This window comes from Aplysia californica, unplaced genomic scaffold (genome assembly GCF_000002075.1).
Source record: "Aplysia californica isolate F4 #8 unplaced genomic scaffold, AplCal3.0 scaffold00052, whole genome shotgun sequence".
Lineage (NCBI taxonomy): Eukaryota > Metazoa > Mollusca > Gastropoda > Aplysiida > Aplysiidae > Aplysia > Aplysia californica.
In genome coordinates, this window is record NW_004797322.1 from 931,343 (window position 1) to 948,842 (window position 17,500).

The following is a 17,500-nucleotide window of genomic DNA, read 5'->3' on the forward strand; positions in this document are numbered from 1 at the left end:
AAGAAGAAGAAGGTCTACAACATGCTCTATGTTCTTTACAACTGTTACTAGCCAAGCTGATATTGGTACACGAGTTAGAACCGGGCTTGGCAGTGCAAGCTGCGGATTATACGTGCTAAAACACTAACAGACTAACAGCATCTTTTGCTGTCGGTAGCATACTTGGACATAGTCCACATACACCCCCCCCCACCCCACAGTAGAACTGCAAAGAAAAATACCTACGTTAGAAGAACGACGTTGTGGGAACAGATCGCTACGTCACAGATTCCAAAGTTTTATCTGCTTAATAGGTAGGTTTGAGAAGATTTTGATGTCGAACATTTTAAGTTCCGCATCAAGTCAAACTTTTTCGAAAGCAATTTTAAATAACTTGATAACGACTCCGAATAATATTACGGTTTTGATTGAGCAGATGGAACATTTGGTTTTTGATCCCATGGTCTTAGTTACTCAAAACGGCCAAAAATGTCAGGTAGAACTTTGTAATTCTGAGGTAGTGATATCGTTGGTAAGCTGCTCCAGTGTTCTCAGCCCAGAAAAGCGGTGCCATTCTTTTCATGGCTGTAAACCCAATACCGTTATCTTTTCTTGCTCTTTTCTGCATTTAGAATTTGAATTTTGACGAAATATTTCTCGAGCTCTTGCAACGGATAACACAGATGAAGACGCCATTTTTTATGATTTAAAACAATACAAATTTTGGGTTTAGTACAACTGAGCAGCTGGTCAATGATATAGATAAATGTTGTACACAAATAGGATTAATCATGATCTACCACCATTAGTAGGAGTGTAATAAATCGTTTAAACCATATTGATAACAGCTGGCGAAAAAGATCTGGACGAAGTTCAAATGACCAGGCAAGTAGACAAGTCTAACATTAGTTTCTAAAGATTAGACCTCATCCCCCCCCCCCCCCTCCACAAGAAAAAAAACACACCAACAAACAAACAAACTAATAAAAAACCCACCATGTTTACTTTGCCTCAAGGGAGGCGTTTTACTCACATAAAAACAAACATAGAACAAGGTAAACAAAACAAAAAAAGGTCGTCTCACTTGCATACTAAATCCACGGTGATTATTTGGAGAAAGGCATTGACACTCTCCGGGCTATGCATAAACGGCTCGACTTGCGCACGAACCGGAGCAACGCAGGCTCTCACGTGATCAGTGCACCCGTTTGCAGTCAGGGCAAAACCTGAAATACGCAACAGATTAATAAGGTGCAAAGTCGGAACTTTCTAAGACAACCACTCGTTGTAGAGGTATGACGTGGCCGTATTAGACAGGTCTTACACAGTGTCATTGTAATGTTTTTATAAAAGGTACCCAAGGTAGGAAAGGTAAACGTGCCCGTTTGCACAAGCTGTTGTCTTATATAGGTTGTCGTATTATGATTCGTGGTACGGTCAAGAGTCTGCACTTCATAGTTCTTGTTTAAAATTATGTTGATAAGGAAAAATATCTTCTGCGAGTAGGTATGAGAGAGACGTGCTCTTGTGTTTTTCTTTCTGTGTATTTCATTGGGAGTGGGAAGGGGGTTCTGTCTACCAAAACAACGATGTTCCATTAGCTCAGTTGGAAGGCTATCTCGGTTATTACTGAACCGAAATTTACCAAATTTAACACATATAACAAGCATAGTAAGGAATCTTAAAAACCGCAATCAAATTTGAGAAAAAAGTTTCGTTTCCACGGATACGGTGGCCATATTGGATTTTGTTGACATGGCTTACGTAATGAATACCGCACTTACTGCTCATGGAAATTGATTTTTTTTTTTCTTGCATGTTATTAAACATTAGATCTAAAAACTGGTCTGTTGTTTTTTTCTGTGTGAATTTTACTAAAAATTGTTGATTTAAGGAACAGGCAATTAAATTTGCGGTTTCTAAGGACTCTCAAGCTTTGAAAGATGCCGAATTTTGACAGCCTTTTCTCTCTAATTTTATCTCTGAAACCAAGTGATCCTCACTTGCTTAAATCACAGATATCTCGACTTCTATTCCTAATATATGAGTATTTTTTTCCATCGAAAGCAAGAAAAATGAGGAAGCTTTATAAAGGTACCAATAACTACGTGTCCAAAATTTGACGAGCGCCTGATTCTACCGTTTTGTGACCCATCTTTGTTTGAATCTTTCTGAAAATCGTTGATCAAAGAACAAAAAAAATAAACTTACAGTTGTCAAGAAATCTCAATCATCTTAAATTACCGAACTTTGGCTACCATTTTTCTCTTAATTTGTCTTGACACCAGCTGACTCCAACCTGTACAATCCCTTATAACTCTACTTTAATTCAAGACCGATGGGTGGGGTTTTTTTCCATCAAAAGCACAACAAATGAACGGGCTTTAAGCTTACAAGATGATACCAACAACTCCAAATGCCCCCAAAATTTACGAACAACACATTCTTAAGAGAGACTTTTCTCGTGGAAACTATCTCTTTTTCAGTAACTTACAAGAACCTGAGTATCATTTACAAAGTATAGAAAGGTAAAATAATAATCGCTCGTCCGTCAATGACTGACGACGGCCAATGCATCAACAGAGGAGAATATTTCTCCTGCGAAATAGAAAAAATTGAAGAATTAAAGGTTAAGCTAACTTGTTGCTTCTGCTGTGGCCGATGGGGAAAAATTCTGGTAGGGGAAAGTTTGCCACATTTTGCACGTTTAAAGGCTCCACTTCCACTTGCAGGCTTCTCTCTTGGTTTCAGGATTTCTTATTCATGAAGCCTTATAATGATGTGTTTACCAATGTGACTGCTGCTCTTCAGCTGAGACTGCCAGGGGCAAGGCTGTCCCATGCGGACGGATTTATGTTGAATTCTTCAGAGACATTTTCAGAGGGGTAAACTATACGTATGTAAAAAGTGCATGAAATTCTGACTGGTGCCATAAGTTCACCTCATCCATTGTAAGGATTTTTCCCGAGAGATTTTGTGGGCATTTTATAAAAATCTTCTGCTTTATAATGCTATATTTGACGATTTGATTTAATTTCAAGTCACCATATATATTATCAAGATAGATAATAATCATATTGGGCATGGCCTTTTCCATCACGTGCCATTTCTCTCAGACGCTTAAGGGTTAGCATTACAGGAACTTCTAGTTATCTGATGATTAGTAAGCGTTTCACGGCACCTGCGAATTAATAGGTCATATACGAGCCGTAGATTGGAAGTATTACAAGAGAGTAACAAACACGTTGTATCCCTCTCAGTCTGGGTTGGCTCTCACGGACAGGGTCGAGGGAGCCTGTTAAATTATTTAATTTGTGTTGATGGAGACATCTAGTATTAAAGAAAAAAAAGTGTGTACCAGCATCACCTTAACGCAACCAATCGAACTGAAGTAAAGGATTCATCGTTAAGCTGAAGTTGTAGTGGGCTTTTTTTATTATATGAAAAGACGTGAAAGATTAAGAAACGAACGATAAAACTGTTCTTACGGTAGAAATGAGTAGATTCTGATAAAGTGAGCGTTAAAAAAAAAGGCACCACAAGAACTGGTGCTCTTAAAGACTTCAGCACTCACACCATCCAATCTTTACTAACCTGCAACGAAGACAGCGACAACGACGGCTTGAGAAAGAGTCATCTTGCAGCTCCTTATCTTTTTACTTTCTAACGGGTCTGAAGAGAGGGCAAAATAGTTTCGATAATACACGAATATTTTATTCCAATACTTAACGAAATCGTTATCTGTTTTGTCTGTGTTAGTGTACCTGTGAAAGGGTAACTTGCTCTGATGCGCAAGGGAAATCTTGGCATATTTTGAGGAGCAACCATTTATTTCCGAACAAAAGCAAACCTATATTTTTTTTTAAAACGTAACTAAACAGCGAATTCCCCGTACAGAAAGCGGCCATTATATACCTGCAGTCTTTTTTGACTAATCTGTTGTTACGAGATTGAAATATCCCTTAAGGAGTATACTTCATCAACAGTTGTGTGCCTTATGTATATCTAAGATAAGATAAGATAAGATAAGATAAGATAAGATAAGATAAGATAAGATAAGATAAGATGAGATGAGATGAGATGAGATGAGATGAGATAAGATAAGATAAGATAAGATAAGATAAGATAAGATCAGATCAGATCAGATAAGATAAGATAACTTTTATTGTTCTGATCCCAGTACATTGGTTTCGGTTTTCACCACATACATACATACATCCAATGTTGAGATATCTACGCTCATATCGAGTAGTCACAATAATACACGTGAGAAAAAACAGGAAACAATGTCCACAAACCCAACAGTTTCAACAAGGTAAAATTGTTATTCTACTCTATTATTTTCTCTGTTGTTCATTTTACTTACTTTTGGAACCGTTCACCGTCCTCAATGACGAAACACAATTCTTTAGTTTATAAACTGGTTCTCTTTCTTTAAAAAAACTGACTGGGCAAGAGCTAAGAGGTAAAAGTGTGACGTTTTAGCGAAAGCGTGTGTATGTGCAAGTTGAAAATATGAGACTGTGTTGGGTTTTATACTATTTTCAATCGACTATAACTTCGCATTATAATTTTTTTTATAAATGGGGTAATATCCTGGCCCGTACAGCAATGCATGTTAACAAATCTTTCACTACATAACACTAAAAGATTAAAAGTAAACACAACACTTTAGCGTATCTCACTCACGGGACGACGCAGAAAAGGTCATTTGTCAGATCTGGACAATTTCCTCGTTATAACTACACAATGAGTCCCTGCAAGACTGAGGGTGACATTTTAGCACGTTGTGCTTGCTTGCTTACCGAAAGTATTATTTTGTATTTTTTAGAGGTTTATATTTCGAGTGATGATACATTTCAGTGATGTATAATTCACTAGATTTCATGTGATAGATATAGCGTAAGTTTTGGATTATCCCTTTGAAGTCAGTTATGATCACATTATATTTCATATTATAATATGTCGCCCGCTGTTCCTCAAGCACCCCTTAACCCATCCTCACCCCGACCCAATTTTCCAAGAAATATTATGTTTAAAAAAAACAACACTTTAAACTGTGTCCTACCAAGTCAATGGTGGACCAGCGTATTGCAACTGATACGTTTTGGCAGTTATTCGCAAACACAGGGAACAACTTTTTTCATCAAGGAGTGCAGATTTCGACTGAAAACAGACACATCACATGCAGTGGTTTACAATTGGTGGTACATTTCTTTAAATTTTGCCATTGGTTTTATCATTTCAAGAAAGAAACTGTACACACCCAAGCTATAATCTTGATGTATCTACCTGTGTTCATCAACTCCTTCTGTCAGCATTCCTCACATTTAACCTTTTCAGTGCTGTTTAATGTGCACGCTTACGCTCATTATAACTGGACCTTTGTCATCTTTTTCCTGGTACTTGTGGACCTTTTAGAAGAAGTAGTAACGACATGTATTGTTGTTTATTCAAGAAAAAGGGGAAATATACAATCTCGAATGAATAACATCCTCTTAGCTGTACGACTCAGCAAAGAAGGGGTTAAAAACAGGTGTGGTTACAGATTCATGCGGAATGTTTTCGCTGACTTCATCCCAGATGTCCCATCATGCTTTACATAAAAAAGGAAGATTCCCGGTGCGCAGAATAGTATGCGACTGCAGTGTGTGACGTCAATCGTTTTCAGAAAATCTATTGGCAATGACGTCATAAAGTAGTGTAGTAAGAACTTTTGGGATTTAAATTATGAGGCCCAATTGATAGCAAGCGCAGCTCATCAATGGTTTAGCTTTGCAATATTGATACGGGCTTCTTCTTCTTCTTCTTCTTCTTCTTCTTCTTCTTCTTCTTCTTCTTCTTCTTCCACCTCATCTTCCTCCTCATCTGCCTTCGCCTCCTCTTCCTCCTCATCTGCCTTCGCTCCCGCGTCCTTTGCCTATGTTTTTCTGCTTGTTTTATTAACCCTGATCTCCAAAAAGTATGTATTTGCCTGTGTGGGCAACTTTAAAAAATGGCAAATTTAATGAGAAACAGGAAGTATGGGCATAAATATAGCCATTTAACTTTAAAGGTCAGCGGAAATCGCGTTTTCAAGAATACATTAGAATACTGTCCAATAGAGAGAACTCAAAGAGAGCATGCGCAATTGCGGTGGATATATAGATGAAACAGAGAGAGAAAATAAAAGACATAGCGAGAGAGAGAGAGAGAGAGAGAGAGAGAGAGAGAGAGAGAGAGAGAGAGAGAGACAGACAGACAGACAGACAGACAGACAGACAGACAGACAGACAGACAGACAGACAGACAGACAGACAGAGGCACAGAGAGGGGGGGAAGATAGATAAATAGATAAGTACAGAGAGAGAGAGAGAGGGGGGGAGGGAGAGAGAGAGAAAGAGAGAGAGAGAGAGAGAGAGAGAGAGAGAGAGAGAGAGAGAGAGAGAGAGTGCGAAAGCGAGACATGAAAATACCTGTAGATTTTTTACGGCCTATTCGACACAACCTAGGTATGCCTTATTTCGCTTATTTAAAAAACCCAGAAAAGTTTCCGCAACTATAAGTATACCACGGAGCGCTCACACTGCGCTCTTTGGTTTGTCGTCAGAGTAACAGAGATTCGCTGACTGGCTCAGAACTGCATTGAAGATATTAATTTATGACATCTTCTTCATGATATCCGTTTTCTATTAAACTATAAAAATATACAAAAAGTGGTATTTATTATGTGTCTCAGCATCACCTGCAATATAAATCCGTACTATGTGCATACACACACACACACGTACACACACACGCACACACACACACACACACACACACACACACACACACACGCGCACATATGTACTTGCGCACACGCACACACACACGCACACTGCCACACGTACCCTTACGCGCCCGTGCACATACACTTAAACATATTCTTCAATGTGGCAGCATTGAATGGAGTGCCAGTCTTTGGGAGCTATGATGCCCAGTGTTTCTGAAAGTGCTATAATTTCTTTTCACTTTATGCCCACCTAGTAAAAAGAAACGACGTTCTGAAATCATGTTTATTAACCTGTACACACTAATGAATATAATTTATGATCCATGGAAGAGATTATCGTCTTCAAAGATTTCGTTTTCATTTCTTTTTAAAGATTTCAACTTCACACAGAGGCAAGACACTGATTTCACTCCTTTTCTAATACCTATAACATCATTACTTCGATCCTTCAAAAGAACTGAGAATCTGAAATTATAAATTTTGTTTTTACCCTGAATGGTGTATTTTATAATAAATACTTTTGGGACTCTTAGTTTGGTTTTAAACTATTACAATTAAAATACCCCCATGGGGCGGTGCTACTGACTGAAGTGTCTTTAGGTCATTCCAAAAGGGGGGCAATTAACATCTCGAATTTTATGCACAGTAGAATTGTAGATTTTTTAAATGGGCAGATTCATAAATGTCATGCTGATAACTGTGCCTGAAGTACAACAGGGAACTGCTGCTTTTTCTTTCATAATCCTTACTATCGTCATTTTTCTTCTGCTTCTTTTGAATGTTTGTCACACTCTTGTGACCCGCTATTTCCGCAGTGCCTTGATAGTCGAAGCAGGATTTTGTGCCGTTGAAGCTAGAGAGGTCAGCAGAGTTGCCTAATTCCCTGTTAGGACTACAATCTCTCTTGACATCCACCCCTTGGCGCACATATGACGGTATGGAGTTGCGAGCGCCGTAAAACTTCAACTAAAACTAAAGTATTATAATAGAAAGAGAAAAGAAGGGCTATAAACATAAAGGACGTCGATTGGCCACATCTCTGTATCATTTGTTATGCCCATTAGTGTAATTGCACCATTATAGTGGTCTCCTTCTCGTGGACAATGGGTCTATTATCTTTGCTTGAGTACTTTTGTAATTTTGCAATTCAGGACTAGGTTTGCGGACTCTGTCTGACTGTCTTTTTGTCTGTTCTATCAGTCTGTACTTCTGTCGGTCTGTCTGGTTTGTACTGTCTGTCTGTGTGACTCTCTGTCAGTCAGCTCACCCTGTCATCCCTTCCCCTTCGTGTTCTCTATCTTCCATTCCTTTCTCTCTTTCACACACACACACTCTCTCTCTCTCTCTCTCTCTCTCTCTCTCTCTCTCTCTCTCTCTCTCTCTCTCTCTCACCATCTCTCTCTTTCTCTTCTCCCTCTCTCTTATTCTCTCCCTTATTCTCTCTCTCTCTTATTCTCTCTCTCATTTCTCTCTCTCTCTTTCACTCCCCCATTATCTCTCCCTCCCTCCCCCCCCCTCTCTCTCTCTCTCTCTCTCTCTCTCTCTCTCTCTCTCTCTCTCTCTCTCTTCATCACAAGTATTCCCTTCAACTCTAGTCATTATGGTTGTGAAGTGATGTGTCAGGAAGCACCCTTTCATACTCGGGTTCAGATCAGAAAAATCCCACTGTGCTTCCGTTGCCATCATTTCTCTACCAATTACCCTGAAGTACTTTACAGAGACCATCATTTTGGAACCAGACCGTCATGATGAAGTTAGAGATAGGAACCGAAATTAGGTTATGTAGAGCACGGAAGTGAACGGAGTGCGAAAACCTAAAGGGTGAACTACTGTTGATCCTGTCCAAGACAACCACCCAAGGTCCAGGAGAGTGGGTGGTTGGCTGGTGCTCTGGTGCGGTTTGCTCCTTCTTTCCTATTAAAAATGTTTATCGTCTCAATCTCCCCTCCGTCTTTTTGGTATTTGTTACTCTTTTGTAAGACCTCTAATCTTCGGCACATATACGACCATAATATTATGCTGCAAGTGTCAAAAGACTCTTACTAAAAAAGAAACAACAACTAAAAGATCCAGGAGAGAGTAGTCATCCTTGACAGGTTTGTCCTCTTGGACTGTAAGATTATTTATTTTATTTTTTTCTGGGGGATAGGGGCCGGGAGTGGTCGTTAGTACAGAAGGAGGGATCTTTTTAGCAGATTAAATTGTATTTTCAGACCAAGTTAGAAAGTAACCAATGAAAAAACAAAACTTATTCAGAACGTTATCCGATGTCGACCTCTGATAACAAAAACTATTAGGAACGGGCAATTGCTGTCGTTTCTGGGACTCTTGGTTTGACATAGAGGCCTTGGTCATTTCTCTCACTGGTAATACTGAAGGCAATAAATAAAGTAAAACTATTTTTTCTGCAAAAATAGGATGAGAACATAACCTAGAGATAGATTTGCTGTCCAATTAGCTTGGTATCTTTCTTAATATTTTGGATGTATTTTTATACCCATGAGGAAAAAAAATGTATAAAGATTTAGATTTCAAGTAATTTGAGACAGCACAGCTAACTTTGGGTTATCTTTTACAATTCGGTTATGGTCATTCTTAAGAGGTCTCAAGAAGTTATAGATCTAGGTTATTTTTTTAAAATCCGACATTCAGCATTCTTAAAAATCCTTAGGTTTTTGTTTTAACAGAAGCTCAAAATTTCTTTAAAACTGATAGCGTCCGATACTCAGAATTTTCTAAGAAGCGTAATAGGTTTTAAATGATACTCAGCGTTACTTAAGAAATCATAGGTCATAAAAAGGACAAAATATACTCGTTATTCCGGCTAGCATAGTGACAACTTATTCTTAAACTAGCTGGGCCCCCTTTCGATGAAAGGGATAACATCAATTGAAAGTCATTGGCCTACAATATTTACACTTTACTGGAATGGATCAATAAATCTTGAGAGATACAAAAACTTAGAAGATCTAGATCTAAACTCTCAAAACAAAATGCGCCTCGCGAAATATCACTTCCGGCACCTCCCTTTGTGAAGGACAGCTACGCAGATTTGTTCCGTTTCTCAGTGGAATGATCACAAAGGCCAAAGAAGGACGGGGACTTTTTGTCAAATATATTTTTCTTAATTCAAAAACTGAACAAATCAAAAATCGGCCTCCGTCATGGGGATATATCTACCTTTTTGCAGGTACTAGCCAACGTTCAACTCTGTAGTTGTCGTAGTTTTATGGCGAAAGTGACACAATAAAAAATATATGTTTCCAAGTTGCCAAATATATAATAGATTTGCTGCTGACCTCGAACGCTAAGTTTAAAAGTTTCCTAAAGTAAGGCTTGGACGGCTGTTGGCATGTACGTCTGTTTTCATGGATTAAGACGCAGTTAAATTGTAGTAAAATCAGGCGGTCGTCAAAATAATGAAATCAGGGAAGTTGACATTTTTTCTGCATTTTGAGCAATTTTCATAGATTCTTTTGTTTAGGTTTGGGCTCAGAACCTGTTATGCCCACATAAATCACATTCCTGTGAGGATGCTTCACAGAAAAACAGTGAACAAAAGCATTTAAAAAATTTAAATTATGTAAAGCTGCAGTTTCGAAGGACACTTAAGCTTTGGAAGAAACCAAACCTTGGCGGTCATTTTCTAGCTAGGCGACCCCGACTACCTCCAATGGCAAATATCTCAACTTAATTCAAGGTATATAGTAATATTTTTTTCATTAAAAGCAAGGCAAACGAACAGGCTTTAAGATGATACCAATGACTTCCTATGCCCCCAAACTGACGAACATTCATTTTGTGTCCACTCCGTTGTAACTCAATTATTGTCACCATCTCATCAATTCTGACACACATACCTATACCTTTAACTCCTCAACATAATAATTAATATTTTCCCACGTTAGTGTGCTGTTGATAACATGATCTTTTTTTTATACACTCCCCACAATCCCTGTCCCATGTTTCCTTTCCACTCGTGCTCCTTCTCTCTCCCTCCCTCCCTCTCTCTCTCTCTCTCTCTCTCTCTCTCTCTCTCTCTCTCTCTCTCTCTCCCTCTCTCTCTCTCCTCTCCTCCTCCAACATTTCGTTCTAATCTTCTTTATCATGTTTCTTTTCTTGTACATCTTTTTCGTAACTTCTACTCTTATGTTCATACTGTAATGTGAAAAGTCTACGATGGTGGTATGTATGCATAACTGCTTGTGCGTTAACATTAATCCAAAAGCGTAGTTTTGCACGTTATATTTTCACATGCATTTATTTATGTTAGGATGGAGGAATTGTAAAGGTGCTTTGAGTTTGTACAAACCCTTTTTCTGTATTCTTCTTCCTCGGTTCTTTTTTGTTCTATTTGCCAGTAATAATAGTAATAATAATAATGATGATAATAATAATAATTTGAAAAATAAAAATAATAATAGACAGAATTTGTATAGCGCAATTTCCCGCTCAACAGCAAGCTCTATGCGCTTCATAATCAATACTATTACCCCAGCAGACCTGAGAGCATTCTGAAACAAACTCAACTTCCTAAGAAGCATACAGTGCAAGCAGCCATTTATAGGCGCTAACACACTAATACACTGACAAGATCTTTCGCTGTCTATGGCCGGGTTCCCATTTCCACCTGGGTGAAGTGAGGAAAATTGGTGTAAAGTGTCTTTCCCAAGGACACAACGTCGGGCCCGCGGCTCGAACCCCCGACCCCGCAACCTCACGATTACGAGTCCAGTAGCCCGTGTGTGAGGTTAGTATACATCTGTTTCACAGGTGCCCAAATAATCTACTAAAATATGATTCAGATAAGAATTGTCAAAAAAGGTTACGTGGGCATATTTTCAAAGTTCGGAAACTACCTCTTGATTTTTTCATGTTTGATGGTTTTTCCTGTAAATCGAAGCTCTCAGGTGTTCTCACTCCGTCATTTGCCATTTCATATTTTATTGGGGACTACTTCCGTTTCGGATTGTGCTTCGTCGTGAGTGTGAGACAGCTACTTCTACTATTTCCAGATCTAGCATCTCGATATCCAACTCTGTTTGGATGTGTGCTTTGCAGTGTCGATGGGTACTTCAGGCCAAACTTCATTGTATTGACTTTTTCTAGACATATTTGGTGTAGTCATGTCCTCAACACATTGCGTTTTTTAAACCCACAGATTGTTTACTTCGTTGTTTTGACGTTTCAAAATTTGTCGCGTATTTGGTGTGTAGTTTTTTGGGTTGTTTTTTTATAGAGCAAGACTTTAAATTTAGGTCTCTCTCAGATGTAGACTATTTGAAGAAGAGACTTCAAGTCGGTTTGGAGCAGTTAGCATGCAAAAACAGAAGTGCGGTTTGTGCTTTGTCGTGTGTGTGTCACGGAGTTTTACTTCGTATTTTTACAAATCTGCTTCCACTGTTTCCAGATCTAGAATCTTGCTATTTAGCTCTGTTTGAATGTTAGCTCCGCAGTGTCAATGGGTACTTCAGGTCAAACGTTATATCTTGGGAATTTCATATCACTATATAACCGTTTTTTAGGACGAGTCTGTTTCTTTTTGTAATAATAATAATGATAATAATATAATAATAATAATAATGATAATAATAATAATAATATAAATAATTGCATAGTACACCCTTATAGTGGCATCCCCTCTCCAAATTACTGTTATCGTCTTCCCATTCCCTTTTTAAATAATTGATTAGCATGTCTGTGTCCAAACATCGAAGATCAGGTGAGAATGGGAACTTAAAACGTTGGCTTTACAAATTTACAACCATTTACAACGAGTCACAGCTGTAACTATCTTTACAGGGTATCTAAAATCGTGTTTATTTGGAAATCAAAAGATTTTTTTACAGCGATATCTATTATCTATTTGTGGTGGCCGAATTTTGCTATTCAAAAGGCTTTTTAATGGCTGCATCGACCGACATGCAATTTTCGCCAGAATATTCTTTAAAATATTCTCCAGATCATGACGCTCTTGTTTTATTTTCAGTTTTGAGACCGTTTTGCTGAAAAAAACTTTTTTTTAAATTTCGCCGATCGGTTTTGTAGGCCGACGCTTCTGTCTCTGTAATTTTAAAAAACCCGAAAGTGATATTTCGCGTGGCGCATTTTGTTTTGAGAGTATAGATCTAGATCTTCTAGTTTTTAGCATATCTCAAGATTTATTGCCCCATTCCAGTAGAGTGTAAATATAGTAGGCCAATGACTTTTAGTTGATGTTAAAGCACCGATCATTCCTTTCATTGAAAGGGGGCACAGCTAGTAAAAATGTAAAGTCCTGAAAAACTAGGTACTCACGCTGAGGAAACAAATCTTAATATATTCTACAAACACATGCATTTCCTACAGCTTAACACGGAAAATGTGATAAACGCATCAAAGCTGAAGAACTCAAGAGGTTGCTACAGGTGCCAAGTGTTTAAAAGTGAACAAAAAAACTGGATTTGGAGGAGAATCTGAACTACAAATTATCATTTTTACTCGGTACCTTCAGAACATCAAATATTAAATGGTATATCCCATTAAGAGACCAGAGGAAAGACAAAAATCGATACAGAAAAAGCTTTATTTTTCTCATGTTGAGAACAACTTACTTGTACAGAAATGGTGTCGTTTAACAGTGGGACTTGTGTCGACGAAATCCTGTCAGCGAACTTCCAAGACATTAGTATATCAAGTAATAGTTCCAGAAACCGACACAAACCATAACAGATAGCATTTGTATCGCAGTGCATGGCTCTGCTGAACTACAAGCTCCAGACGCTTTACAATCAAGACTACTACCAGAAAACTGTAGAACACCCAGGAAGCCAACAGTACAGACAGTCGCTTAAATGCTCAAAATCTAACATACCAATTTTCTCAGTCTATGATCGGGTACCTATTTAGGATAAATCAATGAACAACAACTGCATGAAAGTGAGTTGCTACATGTCATTGTATTTGAATATCAATTGTAGTTGTACTGAATTACAATGTAGGAGACCGTGGTGCGAACTCCCCAATAGTGTGTAACTGAAATTTGACTGTAATAAAAGGTTTTGTAGCTCTCCACATGCCAAATGACGTCCAAGAGAAAGTAGACGTTAAATGTGAGGCAGCGTGGTGGAATCAGGCTCTCGTCAAAATAATCAAAGTGAAGAAACCTGTATTTTTCCGCAGGTTTGTTAACTGTTATCAAATTTTTGTTTTTTGGCTCAACACCTTTCATGCTCATTAAAGAACACATTTCTGTGTGGATTTTTCTGAAAAACGTTGATTAAAGGCACAAAAATGTAGCTTTTCAGTTACCACGGACTCTTAAGCTAAGGAGATAACTAATCTTTGGCGGCAATTTTCTCACTAATTTTACTTCTGAAAACAGGTGACCCCCACCTCTTTCATTCGCAAATATCTCGACTTGTATTCAAGATAAATGGATATTTTTTCATCCAAATAAAGACAAGTGCACAAGCTTTAAGATGATACCAATACCTCAACATGCCCAAAAATTGACGACAGCCTGATTCCATCACGCAGCCTCACAAATTCTTGTGCCCCCGACTTCTTAATAAACTATTTATAGGTAAAAATAATAATATGTACCACTCCAAACTAAACTCACATAAATGTTTCCCCAAACTGATGCATCCCATGGCCCCCTCCTTAAAAAACAACAGCAACAAACAAACAAACAAACAAACAAACAAACAGACAAACAAACAAACAAACGAACATCTCTTGCAGCCACAGCCCCACTGTGATAAACATGATGTGAAATACAATGGTGTACTTTACTTTCTTTTCTATGGCAAGAAGAGAAGAATAAATTCTTATGGTTTTCTAATCACTTTATTGTTTGACATTATATTATAGTAAAATGGGGGAATTCCACACCATACTTTTCAATTGGATTGTGAGACAAGTGTTGTAGAAGCTACTTTATGTAGAAAGATGACACATCCTCCTCAACAGTTTAACTTTGGGTCTGATAAGTTAAGAAACAAAACATTAATATGAATTCTATGATATCACCACCCTCATACTTCCATTGTTCAACTTAATGAAAAGTTTAATATTGGGGGGCAATTCCACATCAACATGAGCACACATGCCAAAATGAAAATAAAAAGACAGCCATACAAGAAATTAAAGCTAATTTGAAAAATAAAACAAAGCAGACAGAAGCAAAATTATTAAAGCTGAATGTCAAACAGATTCCTGTTGGTTCTAAGGGCTGTAAGTGCGAGTGTGGAATTTCCCCACCTTCCCATACTATTGTTTTTCTCTCTTTCTTATCCAATTCCGACCAATCAGCCAGCGTGTGCATCAGTGTAGGATTTATCCGAGTATCCTTTCCTTGTACTGTCCAAGGAGACTCCAAAGAGTTCGCCTGGCAAATGTACCTGTTCGAAAAGAATAGATAAACGAGTGGCATCATGGTGAAATGAGTCGCTGGTCAATATAATGAAATTAAGAAAATTGATTTTGACCGACAACTTTTAATGCCTTTGGGGGGGGGGGGGTTCTAGAACTTGTATCGAATATTTTGTTTTGTTTTGGGCTCTACACCTTTTATGCCCACATAAATACACAGTCCTGCTTGAATTTTACTGAATATCTTGATCAAAGGCACAAAATAAAAAGTAAATTGGCAGTTTCCAAGAACACTGTTGCTTTGGAATCACCAAAGTTGTGGAGCTATTTCTCGTTAATTTACCTAGGACTCCACCAACCAAAAAAGTATGAAAGAAAGAAATAAAAGAAAGAAAGAAAGAAAGAAAGACAGAAAGAAAGAGATGGAAAGAAAGAAAGAAAGAAAGAAAGAAAAATAAATACAGTTTGATTTTTTTAACTCGCTCAATCCGAAATATTTTGCCTTCATCTTCATCTTCACTTTCACTTTCATCTTCATCTTCACTTTCACTTTCATCTTCACTTTCATCTTCATCTTCACTTTCACTTTCATCTTCACTTTCATCTTCATCTTCACTTTCACTTTCATCTTCATCTTCCGATGGCTTGACTGACCGCGGGCACCACTTCAGATTTTGCAAACAACTTCTTCAACTCTTGCATATGCTCAGGGGTCTGTAGTAAACAAGTTAGATGATTGTTCCTTTAGCTTTTAAAGATGAACAATTACATTTTCCTGAGAATTTGCTCGCCCCTTTTCATTGGCACGATGGATTAAAGAGATTATTATCTTCTTTTTCTTCTTCTTTTTCTTCTTCTTCTTCTTCTTCTTCTTCTTCTTCTTCTTCTTCTTCTTCTTCTTTTTCTTCTTCTTCTTCTTCTTCTTCTTCTTCTTCTTCTTCTTCTTCTTCTTCTTCTTCTTCTTCTTCTTCTTCTTCTTCTTCTCCTTCTTGTACAATGTTGCCAATAGCTGTTGTTCTTGCTAGCAATTTTTTCTTTTTCTTTTGATTTTAGAAATAATGTTAATAATAAAATAAAATAAAGGGAAAATGTCGAACAACTAATGATGGAAAGACTGATGATGATAACGATTTTAATGGAGGAAGCATACGTAGTGAAATCTTGAGTCGGTTTAATAAATAGGAATTTTGAAAAAAAAAATATTTGTTTTTTCTGTCTAAAACCAAGATTCTTTCTAACGACCCGGTACTTTAAACAATGATGATGATGATGATGATGATGATGATGATGATGATGATGATGATGATGATGATGATGATCATGATGATCATGATGATGAGGTGGAGGAGAAGGAGGAGGAGGAGGATGATAATGATGAGAATGAGGAGGAGGAGGAGAAGGAGGATGGTGATATTGAAGATGATGATGATGATGATGATGATGATGATGATGATGATGATGAGGATGATGATGATGATGTATTAAATTTTTTAATTCTACAAGTCTCAACCTTTTTTATTCCTTGCTCTTTACAATGATGTTGATGATGACGATGATGAGAATGATGATGATGATGATGATGATGGTGAACTTACTCTCTCGACGTCGACGTTCCACACAGTCTACTCCATATTGTGAAGGCCCCATAACTGCAACAATATTGTCCATCAACTGCCCAAACGTAGCTCCACACACACTGATAATGTTTGTCGTCATGCAATTTTCCATCTCTTCTATGATTCTGTTGAAAGAGAAGAAAAAAAAGCTGTATGTGAATAGTAGGAGCTGAGGTTAATCTGATACATGTCGCGCACTACGACAAAACTGGTGGCAATCATGATTTTGTGGGTGAGGGGTAGACAATACTACTACTACTACTACTACTACTACTACTACTACTACTACTACTACTACTGCTACTACGACTACTACTACTATGACTACTACTACTACTACTACTACTACTACTACTACAACTACTAATAACAATATTACCAATGATAATAATAATGATAACAATAACAATAATAACAAAAATAATAATAATAATAATAATAATAATAATAATAACAATAATAACAATAATAATAACAATAATATTAATAATAATAATAATAATAATAATAATAATAATAATAATTATAATTATAATTATAATTATATTAATAATAATAACAAATAACATTTATCCAGCGAATTTCCTTTTAAAAAATGCTCAATGCCCATTACGTCTACAGCAATGAAGATATTGCATTTTAAAAACTAAAGAACACGTGTGTACATAAAACATAGTGCAGTGTTAATGTATATCTAATGAACAATTTTCTATGAGAAAAATAGTCACGTAGTGAGCTTTGCAATGTGTTCAGGAAAAGGAAATATAGAATGCAATAAAAACTCACATACGGTCAC

General features: G+C 37.4%; 2 protein-coding genes and 1 long non-coding RNA gene across 3 annotated transcripts in view; 1 reads left to right on the plus strand and 2 right to left on the minus strand.

The window, feature by feature from the left end:
- The window catches only part of LOC101862014, a gene marked incomplete in the record, with an annotated part of 14,243 nt that extends 9,624 nt beyond the window's left edge, over positions 1–4,619 (minus strand). The window contains 3 exon segments of the mRNA XM_005092753.3: positions 1,064–1,205; positions 3,574–3,651; positions 4,346–4,619. Of these exon segments, the coding sequence (XP_005092810.2) occupies positions 1,064–1,205; positions 3,574–3,616 (185 nt within the window).
- Positions 4,620–11,980: 7,361 nt separating this feature from the next.
- The window catches only part of LOC118477262, a 7,656-nt gene continuing 2,136 nt past the window's right edge, over positions 11,981–17,500 (plus strand). Inside the window, exon 1 of the long non-coding RNA XR_004858252.1 lies at positions 11,981–12,065. This is a non-coding gene — a long non-coding RNA (uncharacterized LOC118477262). The remainder of the gene's footprint in view (positions 12,066–17,500) is intronic.
- The window catches only part of LOC106011082, a 10,911-nt gene continuing 7,952 nt past the window's right edge, over positions 14,542–17,500 (minus strand). The window contains exons 4-5 of the mRNA XM_013079444.2: positions 16,684–16,829; positions 14,542–15,117 (exon numbers count right to left, since the gene is read on the minus strand). Coding sequence (XP_012934898.1) covers positions 15,053–15,117; positions 16,684–16,829 — 211 coding nt within the window. The 3' untranslated portion in view covers positions 14,542–15,052. The remainder of the gene's footprint in view (positions 15,118–16,683; positions 16,830–17,500) is intronic.